Source organism: Microplitis demolitor, chromosome 7, assembly GCF_026212275.2.
Source record: "Microplitis demolitor isolate Queensland-Clemson2020A chromosome 7, iyMicDemo2.1a, whole genome shotgun sequence".
NCBI classification, from domain to species: domain Eukaryota; kingdom Metazoa; phylum Arthropoda; class Insecta; order Hymenoptera; family Braconidae; genus Microplitis; species Microplitis demolitor.
In genome coordinates this window covers 4,491,662-4,517,720 of record NC_068551.1, presented here as the reverse complement: position 1 = coordinate 4,517,720, position 26,059 = coordinate 4,491,662, and the positions used below count along the sequence as shown (strand labels likewise).

The window sequence follows — 26,059 nt, the reverse complement described above, 5'->3', positions numbered from 1 at the left end:
ACTTAAATATACTTGAGAATTCAATTTAGAAATATTATAAATACTCAAGGGAGTTCAAGCACTCTTTTAATGCTAATAGATTTTTTTTCAATTTTTCTTTTTTTTTTTTTTTTGTTTTTTATTCAATTTAAATATTCCAGTACGAAATTACATGAACTCATTTATGAATTCACAAACGGAATACTGAAGAAATATTATCTATAAAAAGGCATTATATATATTATCTATTATATTATCTATGAAAACGAAAATTCTTTTTCATATCACCTGTTTTGAAACCATGAGTTCAATGTCCGTTTTGCCTGTCGAAATAAGCCAATATTAGGCCGATACGATTTTGCGGGTAGAAACTGATCACTTTCTTCTCCAAGGAAGAACTCGTTTTTGTCTACTAAATCAGTCCCGCCCGTATTATATTTATATTTCAAATATCTTCCCCACCCTGTGATCTCCTTGACATCTATTAACTCTAAACTTCATGAGGAATAAACAAGCCGTCCTGCATGAAAATACCATATATGATAAATATATATGGAAAAATATATGATCAATATGGGACCATATAAGTGGCCAAAAACGATATATATTTTCTTATATATAATATAGTAAGTTTTAATATAATTAATTATGTGCGTAAGTTTATAAATTAATACATGTATTATATATATTTATAATCATATATGTACATGTAAGTTAGCACATATATGTATTACATATATTGATAATTATATATGTAAATTTGTAAGCTAGCACACATATATATTCTGAACACAATGTTTGAATCTTATAACAGAGAGATAAAGACAGAAAAGAATAGATTTCATTTATTCTTACATATATAGGGAGACTTATATGGTTCTATATATTGAAAAATATATAAAAATTTATAAAGTTAAATACATGGTACATATATCGTGCGATATAATGATGAATTATATATGTATTCTTAGTTGTTTCCATCTATAAATAACATTTATGTTTGAATATGTTGAAATTATAAGTTTTCAAATATATAAATAATATATTGAAGTTATACGAAATTATATGAAACCATATAAGAGAAAACATATATAAAAATATAATAAAATCCGCCAAAATCTATATACAGTTCTGTATTTTTCTAGATTTCATATATTGTCACATATATATTTATATCTGTAACATATATTTTTTAATATATGTTTACCATACATGATATTTTCATGCGGGGTGGCTATGGTAATTAGTCATTTTATTTTATTTAAACTATATGGTGTGAAGTGTCCAAATAAACGGTACTAGACAGTGATCTCTTCGAACGAAACTATCAACATAATTTCGATTGAGCTTCGCTAACCTTCTGTAAATTTTTCAAGTATTCTCTTTTCCATTTGTCATTGGAAAAAAATAATGTCAATTCCAAATCGATCTTCATAATACTACATGGAGAGAAAATAATGGTAACAATTACAATATATTATGGGAATGGTTCCCATACTGCATGGTAACCGGTTTTTTTCAAATGTTGATTATAGGAACGGCATCCATATATATTATGGTAATCATTCCTATAATTATAGGCATAATTCCCATATGGTATCGGAATAGTTCCTATGGAATTATAGTAATGGTTACTATAATATTATGGTAATCGTTACTATCATATTATGGTAACCATTACCATATACGCTTAGGAACCGTTACAATGTGGTTATAGGATTGGTTCCTATTTGCTTATGGGAACTATTCCTATGAGTATGGTAATCATTACCATAATTCTTTCACATGCGATATGGGAACTGTTACCATAATGATAGGAATTGTTCCCATACTTATGGAAGCTTTCCCAGAAAGTATGGGTCTATATCCCATAATCCCAAGTAATCATTACCATAACGGTATGGGATGATATTTCATAAACCTACTAGGAACAGTTACTATAATTTTTTCTCCGTGTAATAATAATAATCAGTTATGTATTTTATAAAAATAGACAAGCGCTCTTATAAGTGTTTTATAGCAGATATACCAAAAAACAATAAACAAAATTAATATCCATCGGAATAAAGTATTACAATAAAATGATAATGAATTTCGTATTGGGAAGATCTTAATTGAATTTAAATTTTAAATTTGATCCTCGTGGAAACAAGGATCCTTGCCTTATACATAGTAATATCGGTGTTGTCTCGAGTATCGCAATACATGCATTACGACAGGTAGATGAAAGCGTTTGAGGTGAAATTTTGATGTTCACCTCGCGTACGCCGAGTAGCAGTCAAGTTCAGTACGAGCAATACACGAGAAAATTGAATTAATCGGGCAATTCCAACGAATTGTAAGTCTTCATTTCTCTCAAACCTTATAACTTTGTAGTCCACTCTCTAGTGGGTTAATTGGCCTCATATATATCTATATATGTATAGAGAAACGTGATAGCACAAACCTCTCTCACATTTAACCATTTATTTTAGATTTTAAGCTTGTTGAATAAACATAATTCAAATAAATGAAACTTCTGGGTATACCAGCATTGTCCTTCTCTGTTACCGCTACTTAATTTCTCAATCTATTGTATATCTATGTATATTTTTATAGCAAACTGTGGGTAAAACTTTTCCTCAGTATAGCTATATGAATAGTAATAGTGGTGACGGTCCTTCTACTACTGCGTGATGCCCTTAACGAACCTGTTACCTAAGTGCCAACTTAATGTTCGTCGAAATTAAAGTTTTGCATTTTGTCAGGCGAAAAATAAAGCCCCGAGCTATTTCATTCTTATTTTAACTCTCATTTTGCTACTGAGGAAAGAGTATTACTTTAATATAAGTATATATATATATATATATATATATATATATATATATATATATATATATATATATATATATATATATATATATATATATATATATATATATATATATATATATATATATATATATAAGGTTACCTTTAGCACAGAGCAACATTGCTTGTGAAAACTTTCCGACCAGCTGCAAAAGAGCATCCTCGTTTGCAAATGACGAGTAGCAGTATAAATTGTGAGGGTGAAATGCTACGGTAAAATGACGGGGTTTAATAAAAAAAATGTTGGGGTTGTTGAGTTTAATAGGGGCTTGGATTTATTTTAGACATTTGATTTTTTTTTCTTAGTGATGGTGAATATAATTAGACTTATTCTATTACAAATTAATTAAACATTACTGAGTTTTAATTTGAATCATTTTTTTACTCCATTATTATAAATTTTTTTTTTTTAATGAAAAACATTTTTTATTTTTATATCTCCTAATTTTGACTGATAAAAATCTGCAAAAATTTTTTTCATCAAAAATGGTAATTTACAGAGTTTGTAAAAAAGTGGAGCAAAGTGATTATCTAGATGAATCGTTTATTTGAGAAACCCCATAAATCATGTTTTTTCGAAATTAGGTTATTTGCATTTTTGGGTTTTTTGCATGTTCCACCATAGAAATTAATAAAAATATCCATCGAATTAGTGTTTAAAAAATAATTAATGGGGTGACAGAAGTTTTATTTTATTGAGAAACCCCATAAATCAATTACTTATGGGGTTTCTCAAGTAAACGATTCAGATAGTACAGCCATCCGTTAATTTTAGTGCAGTTTTTTTTTATGATTTTTCAAATTTTTGAGATTATTTACTGAATATTTATGTAATAAATTGAAGCCAAAAAATTTTTGAATTTAAAAAATAAACTCCAAAATGCATAGTGTCTCATTTTACCCCGGTTTCTTAGGATGAGCGCATTCCTGTGAGTCAGAATAAAAAGCATTTCTTGAGGGGAATGAATAAATATTAATGAAAAAAAAATAAAAGAGGTAGAATTTAATGTAAGACTTTGAAAATTAGCCGACAAATCGTTTGGGACGTAGACAGTCGTGACGGTATATTTGTAGTGACACGATAAGTCCATGAGAAATATACCGAGGGAAGAAACTACTACACTACTATAGTGGATTTAGAATTCTACTATACCTCCATTGTTTCCTTCTAACTGGAAAAATGTTAGCAAACTTATTCTACGGGGTCACAGTTAAATTATTTTATTTCTCTCTTGCTCGTATATTCTACATTTTTATTTTCTCTCGGGCTGCTACTACTTTGTTTGTTTACAATATGGACTATCGTATCTTAAGCAAAAACACAGCTAAGCAGAAAAATTCGTTTCGATCTTATTTTTAAAATGTATATATATTTATTGAATACCTCTATGTCAGTCCCATGGATCAAGTCATTGATCTTGTACTGGGAACGTTCGTACACGGTCATAACAAGAAAAAGAATCTAGCATACATCGACCTTTATTATATAAATTCCATCTGAATATCATTTCTGATACCCTGAAGGATAGAAAGACGCAATACAAACCCTACTTTCCACCCATCGTCGCCTCCTGAGAAAAAGCATAGAAAATCTATAGAAAATCGCGACTTACTAGATTATGCAAAAAACAAAAAAAATCCAATACTTTTGTGCGCTAGTGCTCTTTCAAAAATCTTGACAGATATCCCTAAAGGCTAAAAACATCTGATTGAGACCGTAACTTTGGTCAGAATCGTCTCCTAAGAAATTCTATAGAAATCCTATAGAAATTTGGGGCTCACTGGCTTATGGAAAAAAAATTTTTTCTATGCTTTAGAGGATTAACACTGTTCCAAACGTCTGATTTCCCCATAAGCTAAAAATATTTGACCGAGACCGTAGCTTTTGTCAGAATCGCCTCTCAGAAAATTTTGTAGAAATTCGGAACTCACTGGCGTATGCTTAAAAAAAACCTTTTTTTTCTATATTTGTTAAAAACTGGCAACCGCGGCTTCAGTTTCGGTAAGCATCGCCTTCCAAGAATATATATAGAATATAAAAATAGAGTTTATGAGCTCATACTAAAAATCCATGAAGCTGAAGCTAGCGGCCAGATTATTGTAGGGGTTCTCACCCCCTTCGTCACGCTATGTCACATTTTCTGTGATCCTCTTATCAATATTGCGTCACAAATGATACACCCCCCCCCCTATTATGACGGAAGTATATACATAGAAGTATTTATATATTTACAGATATGAAACGAATGACTTTCAATCATGTCAAAAAAAAAATTGAAAAAAAACCGAAAGAAAAATTTTCAAATTTGCCCCCGACCCTTCTTGTCATATCATACTACTTATTTTATGAACAGCACCTAATAGTACAGCAAAAAAAATTCTTTTTTCTTTACTTGTTATCCTTATTAAATTTGTTTTTCATTGAAATTACATGCAAAGTACTTTTTTCTAGAAATTTTTTTTAATGCATTAAAAATTGTTTTATCAATTTGAAAAAAAAACAGGAAAAACCATTTCATCCCTGAAAAGTCGTGTTTTTTTTTTTGTTTTTTTTGTTTGTTTTTTTTTTTTTTTTTTTTTTTTTTTTTTTTTTTTTTTTTTTCAAAAATTAGAAACAATATTCCGCTTACTAAACCCCAAAGATCATTATTTTCTCTGCATCCCCATTTTTAATTAACGTGCTGCGCATGAATTTCTTCAAAGGATAAATTACTCCTGCAACCACATTAGTACCATTACCATAAATTTTAACCATCGAAGCTAACGATTTTCGAGGATCATTAAATAAACTTTTTTTTTATTTTCTCTTACAATCGACCCTATTCTTTCTTATTCAAAAAAGTAAATTCAAAAAAGTTTTACCGATTTTTAAAGTAAGCAGAGCAGTTTATACATTTATACATGTATTCATAAAAAAAATAAATACAAAAATCTCAGTGTAGATATTTCGAGAAAAAGTTAAAATAGTAATGAGGAGTAAAAAAATATTTAAAAGAATCAGAATGTGAAATTGAGAAAGAGTTAAATAAAAAAGTCACAAAAGAAGGCTTTTAAAAGCCACCTAGAATTTTATTAAAATATTTAAATGGCAACTCGGGCATCAGAGATACTGTGAGGCCATTGTTACTGAGAATATCGTTAAAGTCATTGTTTTTATTTTTATTTTTGTTTCTTCTCTTTAATATTTTTTGTTGACCTCCTTGTGAAAATCTCTGCTCGAACTTTTATCGGCTTGTCCTCTTTTCCTTTAGTTTTTTTTTTTTTCTTTTTTATATTATCACTATACTTTGTACTCGTTTATTTTTCGTTGTACTAGCAGCCATTATGTGTATGCTCAAACAAACTAGTCGGAACTTGGCGTTAGTTTTTCTTATCTCGGCAGAAAAAAAAAATGATTTAAAATAAAATATAAATTAATTATAAAAAAAAAAACATTTATAATTGATCGCCAGACAAGTTTATAACTTTATTTTAGTTTAAATAACCATGTTATGAAGATAGTTATAGGGTGGTGTTATCGAACATACCGAAGACTTTGCTGTAAGTTTATTTCATCGTCTACTAGTTCTCAGTAATCTCGATCTTCCAAAGTTACTAAAAATAAAGGGATAAAAAAATAAATTTAAGTTTTAAGTTTTAATGACAGAAATCAGAAAATCTCGCGTTTAAATTGCCAGATCGATTCTTTAATAACTAATACTTCAATAAAAATATTGCATTTCTTAACGGGATGGTTATAAATAATTTGATTCATCTTGCGTGGAAATAGAGAAAATAGGGGAAAGACGGTCTCCCTAAGTAATGTTTATTTTCCTTTTGAGCACTGGATCCCAAATTTTTTTTTCGATTTCGAACAAATTTAATATTGCTTCACAACAATTTTAATATTAAATGTTTTCTGTGCCACAGCAGCGCACCCATAAAAATTATGGGAAAAAAAAAACTGAACGACTGACCCTGCGGGCCAACCCCAAAACTTCCCGCTGGTTTTGAGCTCAGAGAGTTTTTGAACTTTTCAAGATATCGTTGGACAAAAAAAGTTTAGACGGATGTTTGTCTGAAAATGGTTTGAATGGTTTCCTAGGACCTCAGAACGTCAAGATCTGATGAAAACTAGATTTCCGAAAATCGATCTGAAACCAATAACTTTTCCTTTTTTTGAAAACTCAATTTTCACAGCGGGAAGTTAAAAACTAAACTTTTGCTCTATAATTTTATTTTTTAATTGAGTTTATTATTTTTGTTGGTCTTAACTGCCGCACATAACGATTTCAGTTATATTAGTTAAAGCTTAAATGACATATCAATATTTGATACGAAAAAATCTTCTTTTCTAGGACACGATAGTCTTCCCCTAAAAAGTGATAAAATAAAATAAAGTAGATTTTCTAAGTATCTTTACCCCAGAAAGCCCGTTTTACTCTTAAATTCTCAATAAACTCCGAACTACAATAGAGTTTTCCACAAATAAATTTAGTCTTTATCACTGACAGTAAGACTAGTTTTTTTTCAATTGCTATTAAATAAAATTTTATTTTCGTGCCATAATATTTTTCTCAGAACATAAAAACTCAATATCGTATATTGACCCACATACTTTGTCAATAATCCCAACTTGTTTTTTGACAGCATTAAAAACAAAAATCTCATTTTTACTTTATTCTAAAATTAATACATACGCTGTCATTTTCCAGCCGGCAGTCACTAAAAAAAAAAAAAAAAAATAGATATCGTTACATTCTTTACCCTTGCGGCAATAGGTATATCACAGATGAAAATGAGGTCGGTGGGCTATCAGGTATCAAACGTAACTATACCGAAGCACAAGAGTAACATAACACACAGTTGACCCGCTCTCGATTACCCTCTATCCTCTAGCTTCAGTTTTCAATAGTACAGAGCCAGACAGACAGTACAAACGTACAATCTATATAATATCCTCTATCCTTTATCCTCGTTTCTCTAACTTCTCTACACACTACGGCCCAATCGAATCGACGTAGTATTGTCTTTAGTGCATTTCTGCAACGGCGCAATTCACCCTCATTCTCCTTCCCCAGTTCACCCATTCAGCCTTGCTGACGTCCAAAATTTACCCCCCGATATATATATGTATATATATATATATATATATATATATATATATATATATATATATATATGTATACAGCCTAGTCAGAAAGCTCTTTAGATAGGTTGCATGAGCTCTGACTCCACTCTGAGGAATCTCGAATAAGCGAATAAGGCACACACACGATTATCATTCCATCTCTCTCTTACTCTTTCACTCATGATCTCTTTCACTTCAACTCCATCCCTACTATTCTATATCTCTATACCTTTTGCCTGTGGGTTCCCACCCATCTGTAGGAGTTTCATAGAACAAAGCATAAATCACAAAGCGCCGAACATTCGTTACAAGGTATGCAGACCATGAAATACATTCGTATTCCTCGAATTATATATCTATATACACATACATATATAGATATATAGATATGTATGTATTAGTCTATCTCTTATGCTTTTACATTGGGACTCTGTTGTCTACGACCACTTACATTAACGAATTCCATTGTACACTCGTGTGTTATGCTCAGCCGAGCAAACACTACCGATTGGATTTGCAATTATTTTGGAATGTACTTGGAGCTTTTAGGGAAAAATAAATATATGTAACACAATGTTTATATAACTTTTATTATTAATTGGTTAATTTACATAAATTATTCCGTTTCTCGTTGGTATTTGTTCATTTAAAATTCATTTAATGCATTTATATTTTGTGGTTGTTATTTACATTTGAAATTAATTGTGCGAGTTTCAAAAGTTTCTTCAAAATCGCATACATTGCTTTCAACAGGTTCATACTTTTGTTAAATTTTTTTGACAGTTTTTTTGAAATTTCTGTTGTGTTTCAGATGTTTATAGTCGGATTAGCAACATTGCATTTCGGATATTTTCGGTTTTTATCCCCACCATCTAAATTTAATATCTAAGGTATGTGCCTTGGTGGTAGGGGTAAAAACCAAAAAGACCCGATATAGAATCCTTCAGAATATATTCATATCTAGTTACAAAATTTTCAGAAACATTCAAGTAAAAATAATATTTATATCAAAATTTAAATTAATTATATAAGAAAGCTATTCTATTGAGATAATCGAATATATGAATATTTCTTATTTAAAAAAAAAGATTTAATCCATGCTAAGTGTATACCCATATATTAATCGATTCAAATTATTTCAAATAATTTTCCTTAATCAAGGATATGAGTGCGAATTAATCATTGATTATTTATTCGAATTAGAAAGAAAATTTTTAATTTTTCTTACAGACTGATCTCTACTGCTTGATTATGTATTTGATTAACGATTTTTAATCCTTTTTGTTAACATAAGTCCTCACAAATATATATACCAATCAAATATGAGATCACAGTATACGTCTATATAGACGTATATAAAAAAAATTTTTTTTTTTAATGTGGTCTTGTTCCAATTGAACGAATTCGGAAAATTGGCGTTTCTGGTGGCGATAATCGCCTAGGGTCGGTAATAATTGCCGATATTGGCGCAGTAATAGAGGAGAAAAATGTTTGAGTATGATATTTTTTTTCTTCGTATTCTATTTTCTCTTTATTTTCATATTTTTTTTATTATTATACGTGTAGATATATATTATATATATATATATATATATATATATATATATTTTTTTTTTTTTTTTTTTCATTCTTTTATTTTCATTTTCACATTCACGATGCGGCTTTATGATCACTACTTCACTTTATCTCTACTCGGTTTGTATTTTATTTTTTATTTTAGTTATATCATACTGTTTCAGCTATTGATCCTTGCAGTAGTTCCATTGTCTCATTTTACATTTGTGTACAACAGTTCTTCCTCAATTGTTAAATAAATAAATATATACATATATATCAGAATCAATGGAAAAAATATAATAAAAGCATTATTATTCTCAACGAAATTGCAATCAGTAATGAAGAGAAAAAAAATATGAATTTTTAACTGCTGTTATTACAAAATTTTGTATCATTAAAATATATGTACATATATGTATATATGTATATATTGCAATTATACGCAGCTACTTAGCGCAAGAAAAGTTCATGATTTCCAAATTATTTAAAATAATTAAATGTCGCCAAAGTCAACTCAATAAGCATTACTCAAAATCTGTGATTTGCCAGAGAAACTTTAAACTCTTAGCATTGAATTATTGAACCCTTGTCGGTACACGGTTGTGAGGTAGAAAATGCATTTCGAATAAATTTATCTGCAATCTTATCATCTGAAACAGTTATTAGATTTTTCATTATTAATTATTCAAATTTTAATAGTTTGAACATTTTTAATTACCCTTATTTAATTCCCCTTTATGTGTCCAGATACTAAACTGTTTTTGTAAGCGTGTCTCTTTAAAAACACCGTTAATGAGTCGTGAATAAGTAACACCCAGTAATACCAAGTATGCAAAGTAAATTTAATTTAACTCCATAGTTGCGTTAAAACTTCCCCTATTATTTCATTTTTTTTTTTTTTTTTTTTTTTTTTATAATCTACATTATTCGATGATTAATTATTAAATATTACCATTTCTTACATAGTGATTATACAAGATACACGGAGAAAAAATTATGGTAACAGTTACAATATATTATGGGAATGGTTCCCATACTGCATGGTAACCGGTTTTTTTCAAATGTTGATTATAGAAACGACACCCATATATATGATGGTAATCATTACTATAATTATGGGTATAATTCCCATATGGTATCGGAATAGTTCCTATGGAATTATGGTAATCGTTACTATGTACCTATGGTAATGGTTACTATAATATTATGGTAATCGTTACCATAATATTATGGGAATAGTTACCATAATATTATGGGAATGGTTACCATAATATTACAGGAACAGTTACCATAATATTATGGGAATGATTACCATAATATTATGGTAACCATTACCATATACGCTTAGAAATCGTTACAATGTGGTTATAAGATTGGTTCCTATTTGCTTATGGGAACTATTCCTATGAGTATGGTAATCATTACCATGATTCTTTCACATGCGATATGGGAACTGTTACCATAATGATAGGAATTGTTCCCATACTTATGGAAACTTTCCCAAAAAGTATGGGTCTATATCCCATAATTCTAAGTAATCATTACCATAACGGTATGGGATTATATTTCATAAACGTACTAGAAACAGTTACTATAATTTTTTCTCCGTGTAGAATATTTTAATATTTCATTACTTCTTTTGAAGAAAAAATCTTTAACTTTTTTTTTAATTTCCCATTTTACGCTTTACTTTTCTTTAAATCCAAATTTGTTTTTTGACTCAGGTAAAATCAGATCAAATTTTTTGACTTGGATTTGCTACTCTAAAAAATTTTAATTCATGAATAAAAAATCGTTATGCAACAAGAAAAAATTTTCTATTTTTTTTCGTCTATTTAAATTCTATCAACAATTAGACAGTAAAATTCATAATAAGTGAGTCACAAGCAATTAGTAATATGCTAATATGTAATAAGGTAATGAGGAAATAATTTAATAAGCTTTCGAGTAGTGTGATTGCATACTCGTGGTTAAAGAAGATTGAATTAACGAAATTTGTTAACATTATGTCATGAACTCTCTGTGTACGTAACACATTAAAGATGAATGTGCTTTGCACTCTCGATTGATCTTCAAACGATTCATAGCATCGTAATATGAGTAATTATTATATTTATTATTAAATGTCTGGTTAGTGGTTATAATTAGAGACATACATATAGACATAGACTTTGAATCGAATTTGACTTTGACTTCTCAGGGTCCAATTAGACGCCGACTTCTTGCACAGGCGGCACACCAAAGACTAACAGAGACCACCATAGTTAACTTCACTTAAAGTCCTTTGAACGTTGTACTCAACTGACCGCAATTATCTAATTGCTGGTCATATTTTATAAAATGTATTATCAGTTTATCAATACTTTGCCGTTTCTATCGAATTTATTGAACGGTTTATATTTAAACCGGCAGTCTTTCTACAGAAAAATATTTACTTACTAATTTTTGAATTCTACATTTTATTTATTTCTTTCGTTAGTTAGTCAGCTCATGGGATTGTTTATTTTTCATACTATTGAATGATTTTCTATACCGCGTATACGTGACTGAAGGCGTGGATACATCAGGTGTACGAGCCTTCCAATTGTCACTAACGTAGATTCAAATTTAGATTCAACCGCGAATTGCCGTTGGATGAACGGCACTTGTGGCACTTGAATGGATCCACAAAATCGAGGGTGTATTGTTTCCATACTCTGTGAGAATCGTGACGGTTTTGCCAAAAAAGCTACTCCATACTTGCTAAATTTTCCATGCCCTTTTATTTTCTCATTGAGTATAGACACTCTGAAAAAATTTTTTTCCCGCATGAAATAACACAATAGTTCCTATCGTACGTTTTCTTTTTTTTTTCCACCACATTTTATTTAAAAAAAAAAAAAAAAAAAAAAAAACTAACGAGCTAAAGCAACAACTGTGCATAAATAAATACTCCAATGGAAATTTTTATTTAACTTTTTTTTTCACAGTTATAACTTAATTCCACGGCAAATAGTGAAAATAAATTTTAAAAATAACAAGGGAAAATTTGTTTATTTTGGACTAAAAAAATTCAAATTATTTATCATTAATTGAAAATGAAAATTTTATTTTGGCATGTACTAATTTCGAACATACGTAACGGGCGTATCCATTTTTTGTAGTTTTTTTCTTTTTAATGGTTTCAAATGGTACTTAATTCATTTTCTAATTATTAGTTTTTTTTTTTTGTAATTTGATGCTCGAGATTTATTTCATCAAAATATTTTTGTCACTAAAAAAAAAGCTGTATATTTTTGAAAAAATTTAAATAATAGAAAAATAATATCAAAGTAAAGCAGAAAATAATGAATAATAATTATAATTATAATTTTGATTTTCCACCATTTTTTTTTTTAAATATGAACGAAAAACCAAAAATTGAGCTTACTGTTAATCATAGAACTGTCTTGTACTTTAACGACCCATTTTGCCCAACCCTCCCACTTATAATTTCTAATAGAATCTCTCTAATTACCAATAATTTGTCGTCCACGCGTTTTCTTTCTGACTTCATGAAAAAGAAAAAAAAAAAAGGAAACCATTTCTAAGTAGCATTAACTCACGGTATCGATGATTAGGTTTTTATTTTTTATTGAATTTGTTTTTTATCCCCTTTTTCTTTCAAGGATTGTTTTTACTTTTTCACGGTTTTTTTTGTCTTATTTCCGATGTCTACTACTTCCAGTGCGCTTTCCAATCATATTACTCGAGCTTTACGAGAAAATATTTCACGGGCTTTCATTTTATTTTTATCTCTTCTCAATTCTCTTTATATTTTTTTTATTTTTACCTTTAATGCCATCTTTTCTTTTGTTTAACCTCTCGACTCATTTAAAGCATCCGCCTCAAGGTTTTGTCTTGATTGCCGTTAATCCTATATTGTTGCTCGAGAACTGATCCTTTGCTAACGAATCGTCTTTGTAAAATCTACGCTACAGTTAAAACTTCAACAAACAATAATATACATATATATTTTCTTATTGCCGTACACTACATAAAATAATATAATCTCATATATATATGTATATACAACCATTATTATTATTATTATTATTATTATTATTATTATTATTATTATTATTATTATTATTATTATTATTATTATTATTATTATTATTATTATTATTATTATTATTATTATTATTATTATTATTATTATTATTATTATTATTATTATTATTATTATTATTATTATTATTATTATTATTATTATTATTATTATTATTATTATTATTATTATTATTATTATTATTATTATTATTATTATTATTATTATTATTATTATTATTATTATTATTATTATTATTATTATTATTATTATTATTATTATTATTATTATTATTATTATTATTATTATTATTATTATTATTATTATTATTATTTACGATTCTTCTAAAGTTATTTAAATTTATAGTCGAACTCACTGTATATTTTATCACTCGTGAAAAAATACATGTTTTTTATATTTATTTAATAAGTTTAAAAAATTCAAAATTTGAACCACGACGGACCACTTAGAAAAATTTTCATACTCGTCTACTGTATGATAGTTAGTCAGTTATGAAGATTTGAAACGAAAGTCAGTTTGACTCTCCAAACTGAAGACGATGGCTTCCGTCATACGGAGCCAAAAATGGATCCGGCAAAGTTCAAATTACCAATTAAAGAAAAATTAATTTTTGAAATCGATACAAAAATTTTTCAAAAGCCAAAAGTAGTGAAACTTCACTTTTGTATTATTAAATTTGTTAATCATGATACCAATTAAAAATGGGCATACACTTTCTACCAGTTTCACAGAAGGTACCCGCGGGTAATAAGGCCTAAGTGACAGAAATGATATTTAAAATAACCGCCCCCGCTAAAGGCTACTCTAGCAGAAGGGCCTTACATAGAGATGTTACGACAAATTTATAGAGTCCCGATACCACGTTCTTTGTCTTCTATATTTCATCACCCGTCATATACTGTCGTAACGCAGAAGAAATAAAAAACAATCTAATCTTCTGACTCTTAAAAGTATTGTAGCTAAATTTAAGTGATGATTCATCTCTAATACCAATTTTATTAAGTATAGTTAAACTATTCCAGTTTGTTTAACCCGCAGGCCTTATTACCCTACCGTAGTAAAATAAGGCCTATTTGTAGGGTTTTTGTAAAAGTATAATTTTTTGTTTGTTTATGGTAAAAATTACCATTACTTCATCACATTTTATGGCTTATGTATTAAAATAAAGATTAATGATACATTTCGATAATTAAATGCAATATTTTCGATTTTATTGAAAATCTCTCTTAGCTGAGCCTTATTACCCGCCAGTACCTTAATGAAAATAGTGAGTATTCACTGTATACTAGGGAAAAGTATGTCAATAATTCGAATATGGTATACTTTTTACCGACGATGAGTGACTATTCACTGCCAAATAGTGATTGCCACTTATTCGTTTTTAGAGAGTACTGATAAGTAAGATCATGGATCAAAAATAATAACTCAATTTTCGCGATTTTTTTTAATTTTTTGAGTTCAACTTTCTGCAATAAGCTTGTTTATAAATAAATACTTTTGTAATTGAAACTCTGACTAATTCATAAGTCATAAGTCTCAAATATTAAATACCAAAATATCTTTATAAATTTTAAGTACCGAGTATTCTATCAATTTTTAAGTATAAGTACTTTCTATAAGCAAACTATAATAAATTAAGTACTTTATTTGAATATTTCATGTCATTAAAATATTCCTTTGACCATCGCTGTGATGACCTCTATACATATATATCTTATTCATTAAAACTTGTTTACTTACAAATAAATAATAACTTTTATTTATTTAACAATAACAATGAAGCTCTTCTAACTCCAACCAAATATATATAAATATATATATATATTTGTATGCCGTCAGTCCCAAATGCATATAAAGTTTAACTACAACTTTAACCCAAACAAGAGCTCAAATCTCTGAAGTTTACTGTAGACATCTAACGATATTGGATGCTGGTAAGTGCTAATGTACTTGTACACTCGGGAATTCCGTCTGCTTACTTTGAATCAAATGTATATTAATCTGAGCGCCAAAAGATATTTATACACACACATTAATATAAAACAATAATAGTAATATGTGTAGTGTAACATTATGCAATTAACTTTTTGCTTTTGGTTCTTAAATAAATACGCACACATACATTTAATTGCAATCCAGCTTCTAATTGAAGTGTAATCTTGTCAAGAGTAAGCTTTAATGCTACTGCTGTTTTGCATGTTTATTATTTATAATTAACGTATAACAGTCTATATCTATATCTATATATATTATATAATAGTAAGCTCAGTGGGTTTGTTTAAAATACTGGGTATGCATTGATGTTAAATAACAATATACGTAATTCAATAGTATAACAGCAATATTCAGTTAAGCTGTTTTACTGTATTACAGAAATACTAGTGGACGAAATTTGCACACACACACACAGCCATATGTATAACTTGTGAATATACCTAACATAGAATTGCACTAATGCAGTTTCCTAACGAATGACAAACATGAATGTAACATATATATATATATATATATATATATATATATATATATATATATATATATATATATATAAACATACGTGAGTAGAAACGAGGTTTCATGGGATTGTACAGTCGCGTAAATCCCAGCGTCAGAAATTTGCAAGTAAATAGCAATTAATCAGTGTCCATATGAATTGCTTGTACCATTAATTTGTCATTTCGTATTGCTTGACGATTTGCATTCCACTATTACCTATCCTATGGCATTAATTATAACTGATAATCAAATATGTAAAAAAAAAAAAAAAAAAAAAAAATTATCCCAAGATTCTGTCTTTTGTAAATTTATGACTCGCGTGAAAAAAAAAAAAGAAAAATACTTTTCCAACCTTTTACATAAATTAAATAAAATGATATTCTCATCTTGGATAAAATCTTTTAGCATTTAATTTAGTTATTGATTTATGATGACTATATACTGCTAACCTATACTTTGTTTAATGAACGAATATAATCATAAAACAAAGTGCACTTTAAAAGGTATTTTATTTTGGTATTAACATACTAAAGTGTTGAAATAAAATTAACTTAACTTTTTTATAAAATATTATTGAGAATAAATATTGTGGTTTGAATAAGCAACAGCGTTTGACAAAAAATAGGCAAATAAATTCGGTATAAAAGTGTCTTACAGTCCAAACTTTTATCATTATTTATGGCGCCCAATATGTTAAGGTATTGAAGTACATATTTATTGTCCCAAGTGTCGAGTTTTAAATTTTCGACTTGACTTTTTTTTTGTATTTCTGATTCAAATAGAAAAAATAACTCAGTTCAACTTAGAAAATTAAAATATTAATTTTCAAGTCTTCAATAAATTTTTTTTTCAATTAAAAATAAATTTAATGACATTCGTACTCTACAGAAATTTTGGAAAAAAATTAACACCAACAAGTTAATTGAAAACAGTTTTCAATTATTTAACACAGAAATTTGTAAAAATAATTAATTTAATTACTCAAACAGTGAAACCAAATAGTAATTAAATAAAAATATTAAAATTAAAATTTGCAATCATATTTGGCCGTTTGTAAATGAACTCATTGTTTATTATAAAGCCATTGTTCTTCTGCAGTTGAATAAATTTTAAATCGAATGATTCAAATGTCCTTTGAGCGGGTTCACTTTAATCGTGAATAGTGAAAATAATCAAAGAAAATATTTTATATTATAAATTATATTATTGATAATCTGATAAATCGAACAATTAATTTAACGCGATAATTGAATTATCATTAAAATAAATATCAAATTATAAATTATAATCGGATAGGAATTATAATTATTGTTATTAATTAATAATAATATTTACCAATCAATGAAAATGTAATGATCGTGATGCGATTATGTAAATGTTTCTAGTCCAAACCTCATATGCAATAACAGAGAATCCCCATGAGAGTTCAGATTTGAAGCTTTTGTGATGTCAGTTTACATAAACATAGGTATTTTGGGATTCACATTGTAACAAAACACTTGTGTGGGAATTCGCTGGTTGAATATTTAATTTTAATAGCAATATGCTAATACACTTTAAGTATTTAAATAAAATATCAATATCATTTCAATTAAATTATAATAACTGTAATCATTATCATTCATTTTTGTTATCATGTTATCGTAACAATTATTTATTTTAGATAAGATTTATTTATTATCATTCACTTAATACTGAATTAAATATTTTTAATTATGAGATAACAGAAAAAAACCATAGTAGGATTCAAAAATTTTTTTGTAATTAATAATAGTATTTATTCTTCATTTACACTTTTAAAATTATTTTCAAAATATTTGAAATTCCCGCGATTTATTTTTTTAAATTAATTTTAATTATGCTGCTATTTTTTAATTATTTTTGACATCTTATGTCAGATCTGAGTTCACATAAAAACTAGTCTAGTTTTTCAATTTTCGTTAAAAATTAACAGAACAAACGTTTTTTTCATTTTTTGAAAATAGGCCATTGTGCTGGAAAATTAGGAAAATTTACTGCCAGTTAAAATTTTGTCTCAGTTTCGTTAAATCGATAGAAGTAAAAGTTTCAACATCCGGTTTTTTTTTATAATACAAAAAAAAAATAAGAAATTTTATTTTTATAAAAGTTATTATAAAAATTACTTGAATAACTTTATTTATGATAGACCACTCGAAATTGTGTGTTATCACATTAAATGTACACGTGAAATTTACTATTATGATCCGAAAATAAGAGTTTTAATTTAGTAATCTATTGTTATAAAGAAATAGTAGTTTATAACTCGATCGCGAGCTTCTTCTTCGATATTGTACTAGATATATATAATAGTTTTTGTAAGAAAATATTACTCAATGAGTTACTTTGATATTTTTTGCACACAAGCTATAGTACATGTCCCTAAAAATTATATTTTTTTTTTCTGTTGACGTCAATTAGCTGCCGACTATCGGCGCTTAATGGATTACATTTCGAAAATGTAAGAAAATCTTTTAGAAATACTTAAAAAATTCTATACAAATACATATGTATATTAGTAGCGACATTAGATTGACAGCTGAATTAAACCATGGAGAAAGATTATTAGTCTCAATGAGTAGAAGACAGGATCGTAGGATATCATTCATAACTATGAAGGAAGACATAGAAAATCATACACCCGTGTTGTTGTACCTTTCGTACTTTGATCTTCTCGTCTTTACAACATATATATGTCTTGTTATATGGATATAAATAAGACCGAGATGAGCAGGAAGACAGAGAGATTAAGTTACGTAACAGCTGTGCAGAATGTATCGTCATTAGTAGTTTCAACGTACTTCCTTCTATCAGTCTCGTTATTTGTTGTCTGCATCGTCTCAAAAACTATGTTTCCAACTCTATTCTATACAAAAATTTCACCATGGATTTTTGAATAATTTACTACACTTGACTATGTTTTAATTTTAACTTTTCGCTATGAAAATTATGAATTTTCAACAAAAAAAAAAAAAGAAAGATATTGGCTTCGGTCCAATTTTTTTTACTGAGATATCAACAAAATTCACATGTTTTTCGCATTACAGAATAAATTTACGTTTTCGTACGTCAGTTACGTCTAAAATACGTTTTTACAGCTATTCATGTTTTCAATGTCTAGTATACATTTGAATTACGATTTAAATTTCGTACATTCAAATACAAGCAGGAACAAAAATTTTCTACTATCAATTACTTTGAATATTATTTCTACCAGTTTTTATTTTACCTATAATTTTATTGGCAAACTATTGAGTGAGTCTACAAAGCAGTCATCCATGTTTACTTGTCACACCTCAAACTCTATTCTCATTCAAAGTTTATGCCCAACAGGAATAAGAACCTGGATGTCATCATGCGTCGTCTTTCTCTAGTTACCGCGGTTGTAGTCGTCGTTTCAATGCTCCAGAAAGTAGACGAGTAAATATCTCTGTGAAACGGTAAACGAAATTGAATAAACATTTCGCAACGACTACAGTACGTACTTCTGCTCCTTGTATATATATATATATATATATACATGTATAAATATATGTATGTATGTATAGAGCGAAAAGTCGCTGAGTCCGGACCTAGTTCGCGAGCTGCAAAATCGTCGACCGGAAAAATTGCATTTTATCCTTCCGTTTTTTTTTATAACGCCATCCTGAGCTTAACAAAACGATGGAGACTCGAAGCTTTTCAACTTTACCTGTTTATAGAATGCAATAAACACATATGGATGAATTCATTTATTTATATATAAATAGATCAGTCTATTCTCAACATTTATTCAATAACACTGTGAGATATTTGTTATTCAAAATTTTTTCTATACATATATTTTATCTAAGCAAATATTGCTTTCATTGCAGTAACACCGTGAAATGGGATTTTTTTATCAAGTTTGTACATAAAATTACTAATCTCCCTAAACAATGCCATAAAAAAGTCCGCAAATAAGCATTCAATATCAATATAATCCAGCCATGAAAAAAAATTTCAAATGTGTGACAAAATGGGTCTCCCTAAAAAAAATTCCATAGATCATAAATTTATTAATTCGATCAATCTTCAAAGTAAGCCATTAAAACATGACAACGATGAGCATTTTTTAAACTTATAGAAATTCGAAGGAAATAATTAAAAATCAGTTTTTTCTGACCGTATTTTGCACTGAAAAAAAATCATTAAATTTATCACTTTTAATGGAAAGTCAAACAAGTAAAGAAAAAAGTCTGATTCCATTTATTTACAATATTCAATCAATAGTATCCTTCTTTGAATTTTTAGTAGTTTAAAAATCGTTTAAAAAAAATTCGTCGTATCACGTTTTAAATTTTCAAATAATTACCGCCGCAAACCTTTTCTCAACGATGTTTTTCACAAGAAATTCATTTTAAATTATTAATTATTCAAATTTTAATTAAATCATTTAAATCTACATTTGTAAAACTGATTCCAAATTTTAAATACTTTTTTAATCATTTTTCGGCAGCCCATATTACCCCATGAACTCCGAGTTTTCCAACATACATTAGAAAAAATTTTGCCGCTATTAATTTTCAGTTATAGAAAATTCAGGCGATCCATTATCCCCCTTTTTTTTTTTCATTAAAAATTGCAAATTTAATTTTTCAAATTTTATGACTTAAAATATAAATATCATTAAACAGAGATTTACTCTCATTTATTTTTTTAAATAAAATTCCCTCTCAGAGTAAAATTAACATCGAAAAGAGTGAACAAATAAAAAAATTATCTGCTACGTATTTATTTCGAAAATCTCTTACTGTTTACTAACAAGAAAAAAAATCTTTAAAGATATAAAAATGCAAAAGATATCTTAATGGCCTGAAGATATTTTATAGAAATACTTGAAGGTAAACCCGGATTTCCGTGTCTGACGTGTATCGTGCTTCATGGATATTGCTTTCAATGCCTTTGAGATGTCGATTTAAATATCATTTCAATGTGACTTTATCTCGCGCTAGTTTCACACACATATATATTTATATACATACTATAAAATCTTCAGTAAAGCCCAAAGCGATTTGGTTCAGATTTTTTTGATACCACAACGTGTAAGTCTTTGTTTGACGACACCCTTTAAGTCAGAACAGAAAAAATAAATAAATATTTGACCGGTGTTTTACATTTTTCAACACATCTACATCAAGTCTCTTGCATTGGATTCATGTTTTATCTTCTCAATATGGATTTTACCTGCAGTGCAGAGACAGGCTTCATCTACATCGATGCATTTATGGATGCAGAGATGCAGATACCCTTAGCTATACAATCACATCTCTAAAGCTTTCTCTGCCTAGGCTTTGTTTGCCGGAAATCATCCTTTCGTATCACGTCGCTTTTCTCTGGTGAGGTTTACTGGTGTGCTGAAATTCTGAAGAGACAACGCAGGGTTCATTTACAGTAATAAAATAGTTAGTATTCAGTCAGCCGTTAAATTTAAAGCCTCAGTTACACCGCTTGTTTCCATTCCTACATTTTTTGTCACTCTTCAATCCGAGTACTTACATTTGAAGAAATTACTAGTAGTAAAAGCAAAGTAGTGTCAGCCAAGATTAGTATTCAGATGATTCCAATAATAGTTTGTACTTGAAGATAACTTTTAATATGATTCCAGTTATAGTTTACTTCCATTTTATTAAATATAATTATCATAATTTTTATTATATCTTATAAGTTTAATGATATTACAATTGTTTTTAAGTGATGACAATTTCATTAAATTTAAAATTAATCGTCATTATTTATTTTTTAAATTATTAACTGCGGTGTAACAAAATCAAATTTTTTTAATAAAAATACTAATTTTCATAATTTTGAAATATTAAAAAAATGAAATTATAGAACTTGGGGCAAAATAGGTCACTTTATTTTTCGTCACTATCTGGAGAAGATGAGACACTATTTTGCAGATAAAAACATTTTTTTTGTTTAAAAATACGTGAGTACAGTTTTTTAAAAAAGTGGGGCAAGTTGATCACCTTAGATCAGGCAGACAAAAATTTGTTGTTTCAATCGCGTCCCGTTTTACTTCAAAGTTGAAATTTTCAATTTTCATTAAAATAATTCGAATAGAATAAATGTAAAAAAATTTTACTAAAAGACTTGAATGCAGTAATGTAATGCAAATTTGAGTCATGTAAAATTCACCAACGTCCATGTTATTTTTATCTTGTAGCTTATGTAAAGTCACATGCAATTTTTACGATTCGGGTAAGTTAAATAGACTGTTTACATATTGATTTTTTAAAAGGACCGATGTGAATGCGGATGGCAAATCGACGTTTCTTCAAAGCTTTTTTGATGCATTATTTAATATAAAGTATTAGAGAAAAAGATAAAAGATTGTTTTTTAATCTGTGATGAGGATGACAAATTAATACACTTTCAGATAATAAAATTAATTGAGTATTAAATTTATATAAATAATAGATGACATAAAATGGGCAATCAATGACTTAAGAGTCCATTTGAGAGATTTAATAATTAAATACTATCCCGGTAAAAAGTAGTCCGATACTAAAATGGCCAACTTTCATTTTAAATTATTAATCTATAGTTAATTACGGGCTCGTTGAATTTTAACTGAAAAAAAAGCACTGTTTTTTTAATCCGCAACAAAATTATTTTGAAACTCTAATAATCATGATCTACACGGGAAAAAAAATATTGTTCCTCGAACGATCTAAAGTATAGCAACTCATAGATTGTTACCATAACGATACGTATACTTATGGTGAAAATATCGTATCGTTCCTGTAACTATCTATTAGATAGCTGTGAGCCCTATACGACTTTCTGTAATCGTCATCTCACACGCCATCGTCTAACCTAATTAAACATCCATTTTGGCGCCTATTTTCAAATATAACAATTCGAGTTCATTTTTTTTTAAATTTGTTAACTATCTATAACCTTACTGATTATTTACCTAATGATCGATCTAATAAAACTGCTGTATATTTCAATGGTGAAAATATGTAAAAATCAATTTATATTAATTTAATTAATTAAATTCATATTATATTTAAATATATATATACATAACCTCAAAAATTAAAAGATATATTTATATTTATATTTTAAATTTATTCAGACTGCAAATGATAAATCAGTTTTATAAATTATTTTATTTAATCAAAATTATTTATTAATCATTTATTTATTACTGATAAAGATTTCCAAACGTGTGTCAGATAGGGCTCAGAACGATACGGTATAGGGCTCAGAGCTATCTACCGTATTGTCAGAAAGATACAGTAGATCGTTGCAGTAACAATCTAGTAGATAACTATTGCGTATTGTTACTATAACTATACACTATACTTCTCAGAAAAATATTTTTTTCTCCGTGTATTTTTCATGTGGTCTATAAATTACCGCATCCTTAAATAAATGTAATCATGTAATTAAAAAAAAATTTTTTTTATAATTTCCACAAAAATATATTTCCAAGCAATTACATATAATTGAATTTTATTTTCTGTTTCCAGATAACCCACTCGCCTGCTCAAGTTAAAATTTCATCAGACCTCAGAAAAAAAAAATTAAAAAAAAAACAATGCTCCAGCGAAATGAAATAAAATAAATAAACATACGACTTAATTAAAATAATACTGCCAAAAGACGTGCACTATGAGAAAAAATATAATCAAATAATTCATGAATTCAATTTCATTGTTTTGCCTCGTCTCAATTGTCGTATAACACAAGCAAAAGTAAAAAAGTTTAAAAAAAAAATAAACAAATAAGATAAACAACAAAAGTAAATAACCAAACAAAAAAAAGTATCTTACCGCACGAAATTGTCCACCGAGGCACGTTCAATTTGCGCAAGTTTTTCCCAACAGAATGAACCTTTCTGAACTCAATGAATTCGTGGCCACCACTACCACTATTTCACCTCTTTCTCTTACTTATACAACAACAACAACTACTTCTACGCCTTCAACACAAGAATAACCAGGGTGAAAAAATAAAAAATATTCATAACACAATTGGTGTAACTACAAACGTGCCATACTACACAAAAAATAATTCTCCCCGAGATTATTAAACTTTATTCTACAAAAGTCTTCTTCCCAGCCATAAAACGACTGAGTAATTATAATTATCCTAAAAAATTCTTTTTTTTTCTTCAATTACATCACGAAAATTTTACTTTTAATGACTTAAAATAATTAAGCCATTATTATTATTATTAATACAATTTGATAGTCGAATAAAAATATTTTACAATAATACTCGGAAATAGTTATAATCGTAGACTATTATCGTTGGTTACAAACCGCAAAACGTCATCAGTCTACGTCCAACAGTATAAACGATTCACACGCGTTAAAGCGGAATGAATTATTCACCGTGGATCGGCACGACCGGGCGTCGGTTCAGAGTGTCCGTCCGGTGACAAAGTATCACGATTTACGTTTAATCGCGATTTGCAAGTTGCTTCTACACACAAACTATACAATATCACATATATCTTATAAGTTATATAAATTAAATTATAATATAAACATTAAAATTAATCATAACCTTCTTGAAAAAAATAACTTTTAAGCCCCCTATAAACTACCTCATTATCAATCGTCAATCGCATTACCATCAGTAGATAATTTAAAAAAAATATAAGATAATGTGATATGCAAAATGTGCATAGGGACAAATGAGGCGTAAATATGTGTCTTGTAAAAAAATTAACCGGGTGGGTAATGAAATGTAAGTTGAGGTTAAACACCGGATGCTAGAAGTGAATAGAGGCTCAAGGGAGGAAGAAAAAGAGGAAGAAGACCGTAGGAGTGGTTTGTTGGTGGTGAAGGAAAAGAATGGAGAAAGATCGACACTACAGAGCTTATGAGGGCTTAAAAGCCACTAACAACGGTAATACATCCTCTTTGAAGCGTAATACAGATCCTACGAAACCACGTCCTGGACAAATCAGATGTCTTTGTTTTGGTGGAGTACCGGACAAAGCGAGTCATCATTCCTTTCTCAAGGGATGTATCATAAATTTGGGTATTTGCGTGCTTCTGGCTTGCTACACTCTGCTGGGAAGCTGCATATTTCTCGCTATCGAGGGCGGTGCTGATGGGGGTCTCCAACAGAGGACACTAGCTACCATTGCCAGCAGCAATCAACCGCATCGCAGGAATAACACTGTTTGGTTAAATGAGGTTAGTGTAAATATTCGTTTATTATCTATTTCGTATTGTTTGCATGTTGGGATTATTAATAGTAAATAGATAGGTAGAGCTAACATGTAATAGTCTGGTTGAATAATGAAAGTGTACATTGGGAGTAAATAAGGAACACTGTTTAGAAATTAAACATTTTAGTTATCAACCATGGAGTGAATTACTAAAGTTTGAGCCGATAATATAATCCGTATTTAAAATTTAATAAATAATGTATAGCTGTAACTTACTTTGCTCGGATGCTAAGATCCTCACTCGTTCTCTCGTTCCGAGTGAAAAACCAAATTCAGATTTAAGTCTCAAAGTTCTTAATGACGTTTTTGAGGATCAATTTAGAATTTGAAGATTGACAAAGGTATAGAAAGTTATCCTAAGTTCGTCCTCAAAGTAGTAGTTACGAGCAATTTTACCACTTTGAGGACTAAACTGGACTAACATAATCTGGATTAGAGCCTCAAAATACTCAAAACATAAAAAAAACAATTTTATCCGCATTTGAGCCTCAAAAGTCTCGTTCAACGAGAAAATTTTTAAAAGTCCGAACTACAACTTTTCATTCGTTGAGGATTTTGAGGTTTTACTTACAATTTAAAATCGTTAAATTATTCGCATTTAGACCTCATAGTTCTCATTGAGGATTTTGAGTACTAGGGTTACTTTCTGGGCGGCAAATAAAACATCAAAGGAATTGAGGCTTTTAAGGACTAAACTAGAATTTGTTTTTTGTCCGGGTTGACAAAGCCTTATCTGTTGGCT

General features: G+C 28.5%; 1 protein-coding gene across 1 annotated transcript in view; it reads left to right on the top strand.

Moving 5' to 3' along the window:
* Nucleotides 1–26,059, top strand: part of LOC103580476 (TWiK family of potassium channels protein 18) — a 343,662-nt gene that overhangs the window by 255,877 nt on the left and 61,726 nt on the right. The window contains exon 6 of the mRNA XM_008562220.3: nucleotides 23,603–25,282. Within this exon, the coding sequence (XP_008560442.1) occupies nucleotides 24,935–25,282 (348 nt within the window). The 5' untranslated portion in view covers nucleotides 23,603–24,934. The remainder of the gene's footprint in view (nucleotides 1–23,602; nucleotides 25,283–26,059) is intronic.